The sequence below is a fragment of the Syngnathus scovelli genome, chromosome 3, assembly GCF_024217435.2.
Source record: "Syngnathus scovelli strain Florida chromosome 3, RoL_Ssco_1.2, whole genome shotgun sequence".
In the NCBI taxonomy this organism is placed as follows: Eukaryota; Metazoa; Chordata; class Actinopteri; order Syngnathiformes; family Syngnathidae; genus Syngnathus; species Syngnathus scovelli.
In genome coordinates this window covers 15765094-15781987 of record NC_090849.1, presented here as the reverse complement: position 1 = coordinate 15781987, position 16894 = coordinate 15765094, and the positions used below count along the sequence as shown (strand labels likewise).

General features: G+C 40.5%; 4 protein-coding genes across 6 annotated transcripts; 1 reads left to right on the top strand and 3 right to left on the bottom strand.

The window, feature by feature from the left end:
* Window positions 1-528: 528 nt before the first annotated feature.
* On the bottom strand, window positions 529-3245 carry polr3d (polymerase (RNA) III (DNA directed) polypeptide D). The gene is made up of 9 exons (XM_049763861.1): window positions 3100-3245; window positions 2510-2672; window positions 2388-2431; window positions 2151-2305; window positions 1944-2065; window positions 1715-1871; window positions 1210-1457; window positions 987-1139; window positions 529-853 (listed from the first exon to the last, which is right to left on the bottom strand). Exons 2-9 carry the CDS (start codon window positions 2669-2671, stop codon window positions 740-742), a joined length of 1155 nt encoding a protein of 384 aa, XP_049619818.1. The 5' UTR covers window position 2672; window positions 3100-3245; the 3' UTR covers window positions 529-739.
* A 1162-nt stretch (window positions 3246-4407) lies between these two features.
* Window positions 4408-9687, top strand: LOC125994439 (phytanoyl-CoA hydroxylase-interacting protein). Of its 2 annotated transcripts, none has more exons than XM_049763776.2 (5): window positions 4408-4576; window positions 7005-7174; window positions 8301-8475; window positions 8634-8751; window positions 8849-9687. In XM_049763776.2, exons 2-5 carry the CDS (start codon window positions 7007-7009, stop codon window positions 9393-9395), a joined length of 1008 nt encoding a protein of 335 aa, XP_049619733.1. In that variant the 5' UTR covers window positions 4408-4576; window positions 7005-7006; the 3' UTR covers window positions 9396-9687. The 2 variants fall into 2 exon arrangements, with proteins under 2 accessions (XP_049619733.1, XP_049619732.1); XM_049763775.2 differs by having other exon boundaries at window positions 4409-4584.
* Window positions 9688-10678: 991 nt separating this feature from the next.
* ppp1r3c2b (protein phosphatase 1 regulatory subunit 3C2, duplicate b) lies at window positions 10679-12082 on the bottom strand. Of its 2 annotated transcripts, XM_049763777.2 has the most exons (3): window positions 11896-12082; window positions 11788-11831; window positions 10679-11662 (listed from the first exon to the last, which is right to left on the bottom strand). In XM_049763777.2, exons 2-3 carry the CDS (start codon window positions 11805-11807, stop codon window positions 10825-10827), a joined length of 858 nt encoding a protein of 285 aa, XP_049619734.1. In that variant the 5' UTR covers window positions 11808-11831; window positions 11896-12082; the 3' UTR covers window positions 10679-10824. The 2 variants fall into 2 exon arrangements, with proteins under 2 accessions (XP_049619734.1, XP_068506335.1); XM_068650234.1 differs by having other exon boundaries at window positions 11788-11932.
* An 801-nt stretch (window positions 12083-12883) lies between these two features.
* gins4 (GINS complex subunit 4 (Sld5 homolog)) lies at window positions 12884-16295 on the bottom strand. Its single transcript, XM_049763778.2, has 8 exons — window positions 16045-16295; window positions 15901-15987; window positions 15219-15332; window positions 15037-15134; window positions 14224-14312; window positions 14038-14128; window positions 13845-13949; window positions 12884-13568 (listed from the first exon to the last, which is right to left on the bottom strand). Exons 1-7 carry the CDS (start codon window positions 16135-16137, stop codon window positions 13853-13855), a joined length of 669 nt encoding a protein of 222 aa, XP_049619735.1. The 5' UTR covers window positions 16138-16295; the 3' UTR covers window positions 12884-13568; window positions 13845-13852.
* Between the last annotated feature and the right edge of the window lie 599 nt (window positions 16296-16894).

The window sequence follows — 16894 nt, the reverse complement described above, 5'->3', positions numbered from 1 at the left end:
TACAATATGAGATGTTCATACATTTATTTGGGTTGACAATTTTAATGGCCCTGTGAGGCAAACTATGACTACGATGCGGCCCCCAACAAAAATAAGTTTGACACCCCTGGTGTAGAGAAACAAATTGTTTGTGGACTTTGATGCTGGTACAGTGTGACTGCTAAAATAATATTGCCATATCAATCAAGAACATCATAATCAGTATACTACTGACTAATGTAACTTATAAATCAAAAAGTATAGACATTTGTGCATGATGGCAATTTTTTGTAAAGAAAAAAAAATCTGCTGGAAATCCTATTTCCCTTCTTAATACTGCCATGCTATATAAATAAAGCGCTATACATATATATATATATATATATATATATATATATATATGAATGTATCTTATAGTAATATGTCAATCATGATTTGTACCATTTGGGTAAAAAACAAAAATCAATTGTTAAAAAAAATATTTTATTCACACATCACGTATCGTCAATCATGATTTTTGCCATTTTGGGTAAAAAAAAAAAAAAATCATTTGTTAAAAAATATTTTATTCACACATTTACATTCATGTACAGCCAAATTATTTCAGATGTACAGTAGACTGAAGGAATATGGCATATCATTGAATTAATGTGTGAAGCAAAAATAACCTTTCAATCTTGTTTCAAGTTTTATAGTTTAGTGTGTTAGCAGACTTTCATACAACACCGCAGAGCAAATCAACAAAGGTCATCAATGATCATCACCTGCTTTCCAGCAGAGATTCAAAGTCTGGTGAGCAAACCATTTTGTGTTTCACATTCCCAAACACAGTCAAGTCTCCTGTTCGTCCTTCAGTGTCAACAGAAACCAGTTCCTGAAAGACAAACACAAGGGGTGGAGTTGTAGTTCAGTCCTTCTATAACTAAGCAATGCAGGATTGGCTTCTGCAGCAGGTGCCAAAGACAGACAGAAAGAGAGTAACCTTCATGATTAAACTCCTGTCATACCTGCAGAAAAGAGCATGATGCTCCAAGGGACACATCCAGCGTGATCTGTCCCATTATGAGCTGCACCCGACCGGACTTTCGCACCAGCATTTTTCCAACAAGACCCTCTCGCAGATCTTTCAAATTACAGTTGATATCCTCATTTTGCTCCTCCTGTTATATATGCAATGTGTACTTACACATAAACGTAATCATTTCATTTGTTTGTAATAAAGACCTTTACCTGAGACTCCGTTTTCAGGAGAACAGACTGACCGTCCTCGGACTTCACCTCGGTTTTTATCGGCTTGTACTCCTTGGTGGGCGGCTGGCCCGGCAGCGTATCTGGCAGCTGCACGAAGAACAGCTCCTCACCTTTACTCAGACTCCACTTGTGAAGAAGATCCGTCAGAACGTCCGGCTCAGGTAGTGGAGGAGGCTTGAAAGTCGCTTCAGGCTTCTTTATTGGTGTTTCCTCATGCTCCTCCTTAACTGTAAACAAAAGGTTTGCTTATTGTTTTCCATAGCTTACCCACATGCATGATAGTATTACGAAATGATTAAATGATTTTTTTTGGTATCATGACATGTAAGCATTGACATTTTGATGGGAATTTGCAGCCGCTTGTGGAGACGAAGGTATCCTTATTGCTCGACACTCAATGATAGCATGTTGCTATGCTAATGGATTATTATAAACAGTGCTGAGCGCTGAGATTGTGGTAATAGTGGTGGCCAGAGTTCAGTACTTTTCACTGCAGGTTCCATGGGATCATCCTCATCCATCTTCTCAATTTTAATGGTAGGAGCACTGAATTCCTCCTTGAAACCCCACCCCGTCACAGCAAGGGGAAGTTGAACCGGGCAGCTCCTCTTTTCACCCCTCAGGTATGGATCGTCTATGAACTGAAAAACATGGAGGGGAAAATTAAAGAATCAAACTGTAGAAGTGTCAAATATTGCATCCAAGATACTCACGTTGTCATGTTCCAGCTTGCGAAGGATTTCTTTGGTCTCTTCTTCAGTTTCTCTCTTCTCTTTTTTGATATTGATGATGGGGGCTGGTCCTGAGCTTGGGGCGTCTCGTTCACTTTCATAACCTATTGTGTATTGAAATAAACCATGGAAATTAATTATTTGTATGATATGATCCAAACCAAAAACATGGTAGTTACAAATGCCAACCTTTTCTTCTGATGGCTATTTCTCCTGGACCCTGCTCAAAAATAGAGTGGGACTGGATAATCTCGGGGCGACCCCGGCCCCTGCCTCTCTCTCTTGGACCTCTGCCTCGGGTGGCATTCATCCGCTCTCTCTTTTGCGGACCTTCATCCTTGACACTTTCAAAAATAAATGACAGTCAACTTTCATCTGAAGTCCTTTTCCACACTTTTCCACCCTGTAATCGTATTGTGTACTTACTCTTCTCTAACTTTTCGGCCAATAATGTTTGGTGTGAACGTTTTCTAGATGGGAAGACAAACAAGAACTTGTGAAAAAAAAGAGACAACCAGAATCTTTCAAATATTTTTGGGGAAACAGACCTTTTTTACTCCCCCCAGGGTGAGATCACGAGAACGCATTGCAGGGAGGCGACCCGCAGTGATAGTAGCTGGTAGTCGGCGGCCCATCAGTGGGTTCTTCCCCATCCCTTCAGGTGGTGGCATGCGATGACTACTGGGATCACCTGTGCCTGAATCGGCCATTCTTAACACATATAGTAAAATATAAAAACAAATGAAAATGTTTTGCAGACCTAAGCGGTATATCATTGGTGACTACAAGTCTACCATCTACCAGTCACGACATATGCACATAAACAAGATATACTAAATATTCTGCATTTACCAACAAGTTTTTGCAAAATGTCAAGATTGTGGGCAAATGTACAGGTATTTGTGTCTGTACAACAACATTGTCCAAATGTACCTTTAAAGAAAAATAAAAATCTAATGACAAGTGTATTGCATTTGTAGTAGCAAAGCAGACTTCAGTGACAAATCTGAGTAGCATGAACTCTTGCAGGGGTCAACAACACAGCAGAAATGCAGTCACACACGTGGCCGACCAGCAAACTCGGCAACATGAAATGTCATGCAGTGGCGCTTGTCTTGGCACAAACGGGGACACTTACGTTAACGAAGCGTATATATCTTTAGAAGAAAATAACTCATTTGTGAGAAGAATCGCGACAAGTGATGCAGTTCCAATGTTGCTTATTCACACGCTGCCGGTAAATCACTTCCGGGTGTCGTCAGCCAAAGTTGAGGCGCATCACAACTGCGCACAACTGCGACGCAGACATCTCGGTCAGCCTTTTTAAAGCGGTTTCTCAATTTTATTTCTATTTTTATTTATTATGTTATTTATATTTATATGTATATTTTTATAATATATTTATATATTATGTGTGTGTGTGTATATATATATATATATATATATATATATATATATATATATATATATATATATATATATATATATATATATATATATATATATATATATATATATATATATATATATATATATTGCACCATTACATAACTCAACCCTAATAATAACCTAATAAACTTATACGTGACTGAATTGCTGTGTACGTGTCTAACTTTTTGTTATATAAGCTACTTCAAATTGAGTTTTATTTTATTTGATCTCATTAGGTGTAGTCTGGTGAGTGCAGGCATTACAGTATGCTTTATTGATCTATCTATCTATTTATAAGTCTATTAAGACTGTCCATTTGTATATGTTTGTGTGAATATAGCATACAACACTGTTTGACAATGTCTCTTTTATTGTCATGTTTGTTGTGAATACAGTCCTATTGTTTAAAAGGAGATTACAGCCATTAATCTGAGGAGAGCATCTCCTGACATGGCTTTTTTAATCTCTGGTGATATCCTAAATGTTGTCCCAATGCAAAACATCTCACTTTACAACTAATGCCAGGGGAAATCTGCTTACTCTGAGGCATCACTCGCCGGAGGATGGGCTTGAAGGAGTGGGGGTGATGGGGGAAGGGGTTATGCCCTGTGGAATAAGTCCATATGGCGATGCAGTTGGCACAACTGCAGTTTAGATATTGGGACATCACATGCAGTATCTTTTGAATATTCCCTTACATCAATATATTGTTTTATATTGTGTTTATTTTTTATCACAGCCTCTACATCACTAAATTGTGAACGGCGATATCTAGCAGAGTTCAGTGTGTACAGTATGTACCTGATGGCAACACTTTGGAGAAGTGATGCTGTGTTCCAAACATGCTGATGCGCTAGTAGTGTCGGACAATTCTCATTTCGGCTCACCTCATTTAGCTCTGAATGCATCATGCACTGTGCAGCTGCGTAAGAGTCAAATAAACATCATGCTCAAAGCCCACAGCAAAAATGAGACAGAAGGGGGGGGGGGGGGGTTGTGTGGCACACATACACACACAGATGAGAGTGCAGGAGAGAAAGAGGCAGAGTGAGAGAGGATTCAGTATGTTCGTTTCACCTCCTAATCAGTTTTCCAAGGGGATCTATCAGTGACTGCAGCACGTAAGGAGATTCAGAAGCGGGAAACAAAAGCAGCATCTAAAATCTTCAATCACACCTTGAACAGCATACAAGTAAGGATTTGTTTTCTATTCCACAGGAGGCTTGAGATTTTACAAATCAACAGATTCCATTGTATCTTGTGCTGTGATATTATCATTTTACATTTGTTCATCTTAAGGGGATTTATGCAATTGTTGTCATGATTCTCTGCAGTGTACTGTTTGTGTATTTTTTTTTCTGCATTTCACATCATCCAAGCACGAGTATTAGCCAGTATATCTAGCCTCATATTATTCTCATTAATGCTTGCTTTAATTATGTAGCAGCTTCTTCACACAGAATATTTTGCAATTACAGTCACAGTGATGCTGACTACATCCTCCCATCGCTCTACTCATTACAAAAACTTTGGTGTCACTTTACCACATATAATTAGATAGTATCAATGCAGAATGACATTCAAATTCAAATTTTCATACATTGTAAACATTCACAAAAAAAGTAGTGCAAATTTAATTTAGATGCAACAAGCAATGATTTTAGTGTTGTTGTTTTTTGATAGAATGAGCAAAAGAAAATACTTTGATCTATGCTATATGGTACTCCACGAATAAGCATCTGCTGCATCCGTGTGTGTGCGCCCATGTTGGAATTAATCTGCGCATGGAGCACGCACAAATAATTAAACTAATGAGTTGTTTTTCTGTCAGATCCATCAGACCGACCTAAATTGCCCGACTTGAAGCAGCTGGTTATTACAGTTCGGGTTGCAGCCGAGAAAATTGGCTCTTTTTTTCACAGACAAATAAGGGCGACCTGTATGTATGTATGTGTGAGTGATTTGGAAACCTGAATTTGAACTGTGCTCACATGCAATGGATCTTTAAGTGGAAGATTCACAGACAGCAGGCTTTGATGAGTGTCCTGCGAGGATCTATTGTTGGCCCACTTTCCGTTTCTGAAAGAAACTTAGAGATGAGATATGAGAAGAGGCCAGGTTTTTCCTCAGGCTTCTGCAACGAAGGGCTAACGCACACATTTCACAGTTCACAAGGTTTAATGAGAAACTGCAGCCTGTCCATCATCTAAGGTCCGAACAACACCTCTGCAGACCTCACAGTCTGCCAGTGAAAGCATCTTTATCCAATGCAGCATCATGAGCGTGTTAGAGTTGCTTCCTAAACAGCTACTGAGGTTATTTTAGGCACACATATGCATAATGCTCAGACGAAGCGGGACAGATTGGTCACAATAAAGGAAACATGCAATGTGCCGGGCTGCAGATAAACAAGGCGGACAGCAAATCAAACACATTTCAAAAAGTGGCTGACCGCTGGCCTGTTCCTCAAGGCTTTGTGCAGCAGTGAGGATCAAATGGTTGATGTGTGACCAAGTAGTGATTCATCACCTTCCACAGTCACCACTTAAATCTCCACTTGTCCAGTCTTGACAGTCAAATAAAAGATGGGCCGTGACAGTAAAGACAAGAATCAGCAAGTATAAATACATTTAAAAAAAAATTGTTGAATAGATTTTTTTTTTTTTTAGAATTGAGGAGATGGTAAAATGCTGCTGACATGTGGTTGCTGGGAGACTGATGGAGGTGATTATAAAAGGCGTGGAGTCATCTGGAAGCGTCTCATGTTACATAATGATGGGAAATGTCAGTTGAGGCCACCAAATGCGAAAAGGAAAATGGAGCGAGGGACAAAATGAAAGATTACTCATGGACGAAAGTTTAATTTGTCTCAGCTTTGAGAGATAATAACCAAAGCGTGCCTTTGTAGTTCCTTTTCAATGTGGCCATATTTCCATCTTGTTATCATAAAGTGCCATATCTCATTCCTTCCGTTTCAGTCCTTCATTGAACCAATAACCATATTTTGTATCTTAGACCAATCTCAAAATGGAAGCTATGCCTCAATAAAATAATCAAGCGGCTGTGGATCGACATGAAAGACAGTAGCGTGCAATTAGTTAACTGCAGTGTTCTTCAAAACAACAAAATGATCAATGATGATTATTTTGGGGATTTAAAAAGAAAAAAAACCCTAAACATCAAAGTACTGTAACATACTATTACTATAATAATTATTATATTATAATAATTCTTTCAATGAATGTAGTGGAAAAGGTTAAATTGACAGAAACCTCATAAAACTATAACTGGACATTGGTATGAGGAGTAGATGTAGTAAATCCACTTTCAAATCCAGGTATTGTTGACAGGACAAGCACATACAGTACCAATGAGGTAAAAATAAATAGTGTTTAAAATTCACTGATGCATAAGAAAAACAGTGTACTGTATTTATTTCCATCTATCCACATAGAGCAGGCATAGCCTATTTATACATTTAAATATTTAAATATGCATAAGTCTCAAGAGATTATGCTCTGCAAGTATGTGACATTGATTTTAATGGAAGGGTTTTCAAAAATGATGTGCCCATCATTTTGCTTTCAAATGTTCTGTTTTATACCCTGACAGAAATGGACAGCGTTCTCGCCACCCCCTGCAACATTCAAATATGTGAGGTGACATGTGATTCGTTTCGCATCGTGTGGGACATGACTCCCGAAGACACGGCCAGAGCCACGCACTTCTTCATTGACCTGAGCCGCAAAGAATGCAGGGATCCCAACCGCTTTAAACACAGGGTGAGACAACCAAAAACGGCCTGTGGCTCTGTCTATTACCTGGATTCAACTTTTTGTCTTCATTTGACATGACAGCAAAAGGCTTAAATAAAAAGTCAATTCCAAAAGGTCCGGCCAGGTTAACGGCTATTCTAGACTAATCTAAGCACCGAAAGCAGCAGTTGTGCCCTTTCAGTCTGTTCCAATTGAAGCGAAAGGAAAAATGAGTGCAGTCAACAGCAGCTCTGGGCCTGTGACTCACTTTTACTTGTGTATTTACCATTTGCAAATACACATGCATCACAGAGCAGTTATTATGCTAATCACTGCTAATGCAAATTATTAACTAATTTTAGATACCAACATTTAATTATCCAAATCAGAAAGACACCAAATGCCCTATTTTCGTAGACAGAGTTAAATGTGCTTGGTGTAAAAAACGTGACTTGAATATCAAAGCAATCTTTGCCTTTGGAATTATTTAAAAAAAAAAAAGGGAGTGATGCAGTACCATTTGTTTATTTAATGTGTGCCTTTAAGGGGCACGGCCTAATGACATCCCTAAATCCAAAACACAAACCTAAATCTCATAGAGCATCCGAGGCAAAAATTGCTAAGAATGGGAAAAAAATATGAGTGTCAAGATGTGCCAACCCACTGGAGACAAACCCTAAAAAAATCAGCCGCGAAAAATAAGTTACTGACGCAGGGTGCCTGAATATAAATTGCGCACCATGTTTTTGTGATTTTTATTTACTTAAAATTTACAAAACTACATATCATTTCTGTACCACTATACAATGATGTGCAAAATAGTGATTGTAAGATGGTGGAATATTAAAAAGTTGAAGGGTTATAAATACTTTTTTTTTTCAAGGCACTGTGGTATTCTGTTCACTTCTTTCGTTGCCATGGTCGTGCGGGCCTCTTGAGTATTTAGCGGCGCTTCTTAGACACTATAGTCAAAACAAAGCTGCTGGCTCGATTTAGCGTCTCCCAGCTACGGCCGCTTGGGCTTGAAAGCAATATCACGGTATTAATGCAAATCCTATCACAACAAAGGCTTGATTTACAAAGTCATTAAAATTTCCTTTGAAATGTTGATGAGTAAAACAGCAGCCAAATATGTTTCTGCTCCATCTTTCAGGATGTGCCAACCAAACTGGTGGCCAAAGCCGTCCCCCTGCCCATGGCGGTGAGGGGCCACTGGTTCCTCAGCCCCTGCACAGAGTACTGCGTGGCCGTGCAGACTGCGGTTCGACAGGCCGATGGCGAATACCTGGTGTCAGAGTGGAGCCAGGTGGTAGAGTTCTGCACAGGAGGTGAGGGGCCTGACAGCCAGAGTGATGCTAATATAGTCCCTGAGACGTTACATAAGCACAGACAAAAAGCTGCAGAACAGAAGTGCATGTAGCATCATTAGCATTTGAAAGCAGGGCAGACTTTTGAAATGATTATAGTGTTCTTTTTAACTTGCCAGACTACGCCATAGAACACCTTCAGCAGCTTCACGACAAGGCCAAAGGCTCTGCTGGAAGGCTTTTGAAATTCTCCGTCTTTTATCGCAATCAGCATCCAGATTATTTTGACTGCGTCAGGTAAGTGGAGCATTATAATACCACGAGAATGACTGACTATTAAATGGAAAGACAATGATGCTAATATTGTGCTTTCTCCTCTGGTTGCTTGGATTAGAAAGGACTGTGCGGGTCTGATGCGCCCCGCCCTTAAAGACACGAGTGGAAGTCATGGTTCTCCCATAAATGGCAAACTGCAGGGAGTCTTCTTTAGCTGCAACACCGAGTTTGATACAGGGCTCCCCCCGAAAGACTCTCCATACGGCCCCCTGCGCTTCCAGATTGCAGCTGGACACCTGCTCAATCCAAACATCTCTCTGTACTTTGCTGACTTCTATTGCATGTACACAGCCTACCACTATGTGGTTTTGGTGCTGGCCCCTGTGGGAACAGAGGGAGACCACTTTTGCAGAAGCCGCCTCCCCAGGCTGGACTTGGCTAACAATCCATTCTTGACATACAGCGACCCGCAGAGGCCGGGGGAGGAGCCACTGTACTGCCATGCCAGTGACGTCATCCTTGAGGTGCTTTTCACAGAGCCGGTGAGTTTGGATCAAGGCACAGTGGAGCTAATCAGTGGACACCACCAGCTCATGAGTTTGACCACTGCCAATGCCAAGAAAGACCCGAGCTGCAAAGTATGCAACATCAGTGTGGGCCGCTGAGTCGCCTCATGATTTAGGACGGGCCTGGGGACAGCCGAGCGTCCGAGCCTAAAAAACAAGAAGCTCGTCATCTGTGGGCCAAAACACAGAGGAAAACACCCGCATCATGCGGTGTGCATGCTGTTTTTGCTTCTCCCTCAATCCCTCCCTGGCTAGAATAGTGTTTCTAAGAGAAATCAATCTCACATCTGACGCACAAGACTAAACAAACTGTGATCCCTGGTTTCTTGGTGGTGTTTTAAGTATTATTTGTGGCAGTCAAATTATTAGTGATTCAAATTTTGAAAATAAATTAAGACAAACTTTATGGCAGTGCAATGGTCTCCAGTTTTACAGTTCTGACCTTTGGGGGTGGAATCTGAACTTTGTGGAGTTAGCATGTTTCCCAGTGTTTGAGTGAGATGTTTTTTTTCCCCCTCAGATACTCCAGATTCCTTCCACACTCAAAATATTCACGTTAGGTTCAATGACAACTAAATTGTCCGTAGGTGTGAATGAGAGTGTGAAGGCTTGTCTGCAGTGATTGGCAATGTGCGCTAGGATTGGCTTAAACTCATCAATGTCTTCTAACGAGCACACAGAAAATAGTCGCTATTGTAATTTTGAGTAACAACAAAAAAGAGTCATCATTGTAGTTTTGAGTAGCAACAGGCGCCTCGACAACGTCGGCTGCCCTGTTTGACCTTCCCCTATCATTCACTCTCCTCTACTCATGTTGCACCACCACCCCTATCCTAACCCTATCCCCCTATTTAGTCTCGGCAACAGCCAGCTATGAGATCTTCAAAGTTGGCCTGCGTTTGGTGGCCACGTGAATTGTCATATACACTACTTATGACTTGTTTTGGTTTATTTTCACATTGCTGAACATGAGTTTGAAGCCCTTAAGACCTATTAAAATGGGTTGCCCCACACAACTACTTTAATTATGTGTCACTTAAACAGTGTTTGATTACCTTTGTTAATCCTTCATTTGTCTTTGCTTTGTCAAGTGTGTATTTTGAACATCTACCTAGACCTAAAAATAAATGCATTCTCCATAACAGATGTGATAAAGACAATGGGCGCTCAAACCCCGCTGCTGTCAGTCAGATCATTTATCGAGCTAAGATTAGCTTGTATCCTGCTAAGGGGTTTGGATTTGTCCCCAATGAGTAATCTGTGACCTATTTGTGAATCCCAAAGATGCCCACCCTCTGTTACAGCATGGATGAATAGACTCAAAAGTAAGAGTGTGTAGTGTCGACTCACACGAAAGACTGGCGTTCAATAAAAACGAACAATTATAAGATAAAGTGTGCTTTTTAATTAGTACACAATAAAAAAAGTGAGTCAGAAAAGCACAACACACAATGAATAAACCAATCTTGTAAGTCTAAATACAAAAAAGTTACTTATGCATTAAAGTTGGTCTTCATGACATGCTCATCTAATTGTGACAAAGATGTGAACTCACACACACTTCAATTGTATAGTTCTGTCCATTGTTGTTGTCCCAAAAAGTTTGACCCTGCCCTCCTGGTGAATAACTTAAGCAGAATTCTATCTTCCTCTTTGCATCAAGTACTTTGGGTATGTCTATGTCAAACTCAAAGATATCCGTTTGGGGCCCTCCAAAGCGTTGCTGCATGTACTTGCAGGGAACATCTCTGTAGCTCTGCCATGAGTCAAAGGTGATACGCACACGCACGTCTTTTTGGAAGCTGATGTTTTGGACTCGGGCGGTGCCTCTGAGGGCTTGCTCGGTGACCGTGCAGTTCTCCAGGGTGACCATGTTCTCGGCCAGCTTGGCACGAAAGGCCTGGAAATTAGCGGAGGGCTGCGGGAAGCCGAGCGTGAGTCGGGTTCCTGGGCAGCAGGTGCTGACTGTGCAACTGTAACCAGCCTCGGTCATCTGAAGCAAACCCTGGAGGGACGGCAGAGGGTCCAGGTCGGAGTGGTCCTCCTCTTCGGAAAAAACTCGCACATCTGCCAACGACTGGCCCTTGGAGTCGGCAAAAACCACACGCTTGTTCTTGACCGGAGCCCAAACATCATCATCATCGGAATCATCCAAGTCCTCAAAGTAACCTGCGATCGTCTGGGTCGGACCGACTTGGCGTAGGATGTCAGACGACGCGGAGCGGATGCAGGGTCGCAGCGGTTTCAGGATGGGCACCCAAACATGAGGACACAATTGTTTACGCTGGTTCAAACACAATCTGACGGCAATCTCCACGAGTCCAGCGGAGTGAGCCATTGAGCCAAGGCCAAATACGGGCAGGAAACTTGAAACAGATAAAATTGGCATCATGATTTTTATGGACATGCATTAATATCAGAAAACACCTCTAATGAATTCCATTTGCTCGTGCCTTAAAAATCATGCATGTTATTCCCCTTAAGTTCTTACGTTGTGCTGGAGGTCTCCATGCTGCTGGTGTTGCGCAGAGACGTCTTGAATAAGAAAAAAACGCGGGTGTTAGTGAACTAACAGTTTCCAACGTCCCATCTTACTTACAAAATGGTAGACAGCCAGTGCTCCTGCGAGGTCTGTGTGCTCCCTTCACCCCAGAAGCTTGCATGACCTTCCATTTATACTCAGCCAGCTATCTTGTAGGACTCCACCCCCTCTGCTCTACTGACCAGTTTGTTGGAGGTAGGCAGGCTTTTCTCTTTTTGCTTTTCTAACAACACTCCACTAACAGCCAGTGATGCACTGTGAGGAATGTGTGACCTTTGCTTGTTGACTGAATTCCCTATTAGAGTGTCAAGTTATTCAGTTATTCTTTATCCTCACTATGAAGTCAATTCAGTCCACGAGTAGAAAAGCGACAGCATGCTGGGTTGTACATTGATGTCAATTTTCAGTTTTGTCGCACTAGTACTAACATACCATTATCCTTCTGGTATGCCAAAGTTGACCTACTAATGTGGATGAAGCTTGTACTCAAACGCAATCCTTAAGCTGGATATCAAGGACAGTGAATAAAGACCCAAACGGTTCACCATTAAGCCATTTGAGCATTGTTTGATAGCAAACTAGTTTTCATTTAGAATTCAACACACAGGGATTTTGAAATGCTTAACCATGATTGACGAGGTATTTTACAACAAAGATCTTGGATTTCAAATAAAGACAGCTTTTCATATTCAATTCACTTCTCATGAGCTGTTGTGGGTGTAGTAAAGTTAATGTGGGTCATCTGTAAAATGCACCACTCTGCAGGATGGCTTAAGTCCTGAAGGGATCGTTGTGTGAGACTATGTTGGCATGTGTGACGCGAAGGTTTACGCGCCACTCTCAGCATGTCTGTCATCTAATGTGTCACCTCTGGCTGCAGTCAGTGGGTGAAAGTGTGCAGTCGAAACCGGACACATGCTGAGGTGTTCCCACAAAAATAAATATTTCCATTACAACCAATTTGAGCCTTCAGATTATTTGCAAAAGGCAGTGAAATGATTTTAAAATCAAGCTGGGATAGTGAGAAGAATCTGATGAGATGAAATTGTCACAATCATTCATGTATGTTTTTCATGTCATATTAAAATCCAGTTTCCAACATTCATACTTATATACAGCTTTTAATGTTTGATGCAAAACAATATTTTGCATCATTAATAATCTGATCCCACTGGATTATTGCAATGATTCATTCCAAAGATAATGCCTTTCAGCTCAGGTCAATCAGTACTCCATCCCTTATTAAGGACAATTATTTGGCAATTTGAGCGCCCATTATAGTACACACAATGAACACTGATTGCTCCTGCTGAAATTTACATAACGGCGCTTATTAGAGCAATTACATCCCAGGGAAGACACGGTAACATACCGTTTAGAGGGCTAAAATGAAAAGAAACAATCAAACAAAACCTTTTCTACAAGTCTCTTTACCATTTGTATAATAAAAGAATAGATTTGCACAAATGGGAAAATTCTGTCGGCTTTTAATGCAGCACAGAAGCGGCCCGTTCCTCTTCATCATTACGACATAGTAACAGGAATAGTAATAGGAATCAATATTAAGAAGATCAGATGTGCCTGCATTTGAAGCTATGGGCCAGTATTGGGACACCAGTCACGCTCTAAGCACACAAGGTTTGAGATCTGTGTCCAGATCTGTTAAACTGTCTGCTGTTTGTTTTATGACCCGTTGGAGGCCAAAGCGCTCAGAGACCAGAAACAAGAACCTGCAACACACAGTATTAGCGGCATTATAATGTTGATTCACGTTCACATTCACACTTATAGACAATTTTGAGTCTCCAATAAACCTATTAGGCATGTTTTTTTTTTAATGTGGGAAGGAGCCCAAATTAGAATATTCTCAAAGTGTTGCCAAGAAAAAAAAAATCTTAGTGCTAAAAATAATCTAGATGACAGCACAAAGCAGTTACTCAGATAGGCAGAAAAATCGGAGAGCGTGCATGAGCTCTAGGGGCAGCTCAGACTTGAGGCTTACTTACCTTGACATTTAAATCAACTGTGCAGCTCCACTTGAAATAAGTGGCGCGATGGTTCGATAGCGCATGAGATGCTGAGAGCCCTCTTCAAGATCCACAACATACTCTCTGGGACAAGAGATGGAATAGTCAGTGATGTTTGTTGCTCACATATTGAAAATAATCCCGTTCAGAGGACCTCAGAAGAGTGACGTACCTCTGATCGTCGGTTTCGGGCTCCACTAAGATGTTCTCTTGTCTTTCCTTCACTCGCAGGAAAACAAAGGAGTCCAGGCATGGCGCTGGTACTGAGTTTGCATCAGAATGAATAGAATCAGTATTCAAGTATGCCTGCAAGCTACGCATGTTGAGAGAGGAAAAAAAAAAACTAGAGCACCCTTACTTGCTTTGAGCATATCAAGTGTCTGGAGGATGGGGGGCATGTGACTCAATGCCACACATTTTAGGTGGTCTTCAGTGTTTGCAGCATACCTGGAGAAACATGCACACACACATGTAAACAGCAGGCATGCAACTGAAACACAAAAGAAATTCCAATATAACCCATGCTGGGATCCTGGTCAACATTTTCATATTTGAAAACTATTTTTTGCCATTAAAATAATGTAAATTGAGATAAATGCAAGTCACATTTTCACATACTTTTTTTCACCAAAAAAGATCGGTTCTGAAAATGGATGGATGAATCAATCTAATAGAACATTCTGCAGTTTAAAGCCAGTCATTCTTTGTCTTACCACAAGAGGACGCCCACTTTAACAACATTTTGAGAATCACACTACACTAAACCAGGAGCGTACTGTGTGTACCTACAGCTTACTTACACTGTTAGATTCAAGAATTTTTGATTGCGTGTGAAATTAAGTTGAATACCAACATCACTATATTACCTATGTTCTATGTTCTCCAAAGTTGCTGCGGTGCATAAAAGATGTGCATCTGCTCTTCAGAGTCCTTAACCAAAACCACATCATTGTTTCATTTGTCGGGTTATGTGATTGAGCATTGTTACCATGAAAATCATTCGGTCCATTATTTTATTTTGAGAATGTTAATTTATTTTAAGATTTGAGACTATATTTATACTCATAAATTCTCACTCGTGTACAAACATTTTTAAAGTTTTACTGCTTGTTGTCATAGCAGTATAGGATCGATATACATTAGAGATTCCGATGAGCCGTGGTGTGCTCACTCTTTAGCAAAGGCAAACTCCTCAGGTGAAAGCAGCGCCGGTTCTCCTTGGCTGCGAGACTTCTCCTTCTCAAGGACATGCGGAAAGAACTTTTCAATCTAAACCCAAACAAAAACAAGGCCATGCTGTTAAAGAGTATGTAGGGACACCAAGATGCGCTAACATTTGATGAACTGCTTGACCTTCTGCAAGCGAGAACGCAAGTAGCTGCACAGGACAAAGCGGATGCGGTCAATCTCCATGCGATGGATGCCGGCTTTGGGGTCGCCTTTTTTCACTCTCTCCAGGTTTGCTTCCTGGTGAAAGGAAGGGATGGACTTGACTGAGTTGAATATACAAACATTTAACACTGGAGATAAAAAGTCAGCACACCCAAGGTTTGCTAGGTACTTGATGTAATAGCAGATGTGCTGAATCACATTTAATAAATAGGTTTGATTATTTTAACTACTCAGATGCATTTATTTTTATTTATTTTTTCCAGTGGAGTTGTACCGATTACAGGTCACATTAATGGTGAAACTACACTGTACATCTTGGTCTCATTCTTTATTTCATAAAAAAAAAAAAAGCATTTTAACATGAGTGTAGACTTTTTAAATTCAGTTGTTATAAATTCTTAGGCTCCTACTGAAGTTCAATGTTGTTTTCTTTATGTATCGTATTATGTTTATTTGTAAATTAAGTTGATTGACCGTCACAACTACAAGCGTCAAGTTAGTCAACAGTGGACAGTAGTTACCATGGTTACGCTACTGAGTTTATGAACAGAAACTACTACGACGGACACTCTATCAAAAGGGCAAGAAATCAATCACAAGGTTTTTGTGAGGTTTAAAAAAAAATATGGACGGGTCAATGTACCATGTGTGTGAGCTGTTCCATGACACACTCCACCACCTCGGATTGGTTGGCCAGCAACTCCGGTGAGAACTTTTCATTTAGCCAAGCCTACAATACACAGAAACATTAAAATTGTGCGCACGATTGAATCCAAAACAAACTCACCTCCTCTAGTTTCGCGATCAAGTCGGCCGGGGTCATGTCATCCTCCTGACATTCTTCTTGGCTGATGTCGTTGTCGGAGAGCGAGTCCGACATTATTTCGCCTTAACAAAAGTGCTCGAAAATAAACTTATACACAATGTTACCAGGTTGAACTGTGACTTCGAACAATATGAGCGCAGTTTAATTTCTGATGCTAGCTAACCGTCGGTAGCAAAAACAAAACACTTGTTTATTCGCGCCACTGCGACTGTTCTCGCGAGAGTGGGTATATTTATACCCGTTTTTAGACTGCGAGGCGAGTTTTTTTTGTTGCGCAAGGGTATGCAGTATTTGCACTTATTTATTTTATAAAAGCAATTAAGTGGTTTTTCATCGTGAAGCTCATTATTGCAAACATTTCATTCCGTGCTCATTATTGCAAACATATCATTCCGTACTCATTAGTTTGAAGGGTTTGCATGCAACCTTACTGTACACACAAAGGTCAGTCAAATTGGACACTGATGTAGCTCCCAGATTGCCATTTACATCAATACATAATTTAGCATACCAAAAAATAGAGATTATTAGGGATTTATTAATATACTGTGTTATTATGTATTCTATTTCATGACTAACATGGTTGAGAAGCCTGCTGGAAGTGATGTTTTGTGTCCTTAGAATACCTATAGACGCATTTGAAATCTGAAACATCACAGCAGACAAGTTTCACAAATTGTTCAGTTAATAACTAAATAAGGTTGATCTTAAATGTTATTAATATGTCAAATCATATTTCTATTGCATTGCTTTGTGTTTATATTGTTTTCAGCACTGCATTGGAAACATGAGCATAAGAAAAACTACATAA

Excerpts from the sequence above, each read along its gene's own strand:
- ppp1r3c2b (XM_049763777.2), bottom strand. The coding sequence starts at position 11,807 with ATGGAGACCTCCAGCACAAC. Across the intron at positions 11,663-11,787 it reads ATGGAGACCTCCAGCACAAC|TTTCCTGCCCGTATTTGGCC; the intron begins GTAAGAACTTAA and ends ATCTGTTTCAAG.
- polr3d (XM_049763861.1), bottom strand. The coding sequence starts at position 2,671 with ATGGCCGATTCAGGCACAGGTGATCCCAGTAGTCATCGCATGCCACCA. Across the intron at positions 2,432-2,509 it reads CCCTGGGGGGAGTAAAAAAG|AAAACGTTCACACCAAACAT; the intron begins GTCTGTTTCCCC and ends CTTCCCATCTAG. Across the intron at positions 854-986 it reads CATCATGCTCTTTTCTGCAG|GAACTGGTTTCTGTTGACAC; the intron begins GTATGACAGGAG and ends TTTGTCTTTCAG.
- gins4 (XM_049763778.2), bottom strand. The coding sequence starts at position 16,137 with ATGTCGGACTCGCTCTCCGACAACGACATCAGCCAAGAAGAATGTCAG. Across the intron at positions 15,988-16,044 it reads TGATCGCGAAACTAGAGGAG|GCTTGGCTAAATGAAAAGTT; the intron begins GTGAGTTTGTTT and ends TGTGTATTGTAG. Across the intron at positions 15,135-15,218 it reads TGCGTTCTCGCTTGCAGAAG|ATTGAAAAGTTCTTTCCGCA; the intron begins GTCAAGCAGTTC and ends GTTTGGGTTTAG.
- LOC125994439 (XM_049763776.2), top strand. The coding sequence starts at position 7,007 with ATGGACAGCGTTCTCGCCACCCCCTGCAACATTCAAATATGTGAGGTG. Across the intron at positions 8,476-8,633 it reads GGTAGAGTTCTGCACAGGAG|ACTACGCCATAGAACACCTT; the intron begins GTGAGGGGCCTG and ends TTAACTTGCCAG. Across the intron at positions 8,752-8,848 it reads GATTATTTTGACTGCGTCAG|AAAGGACTGTGCGGGTCTGA; the intron begins GTAAGTGGAGCA and ends TGCTTGGATTAG.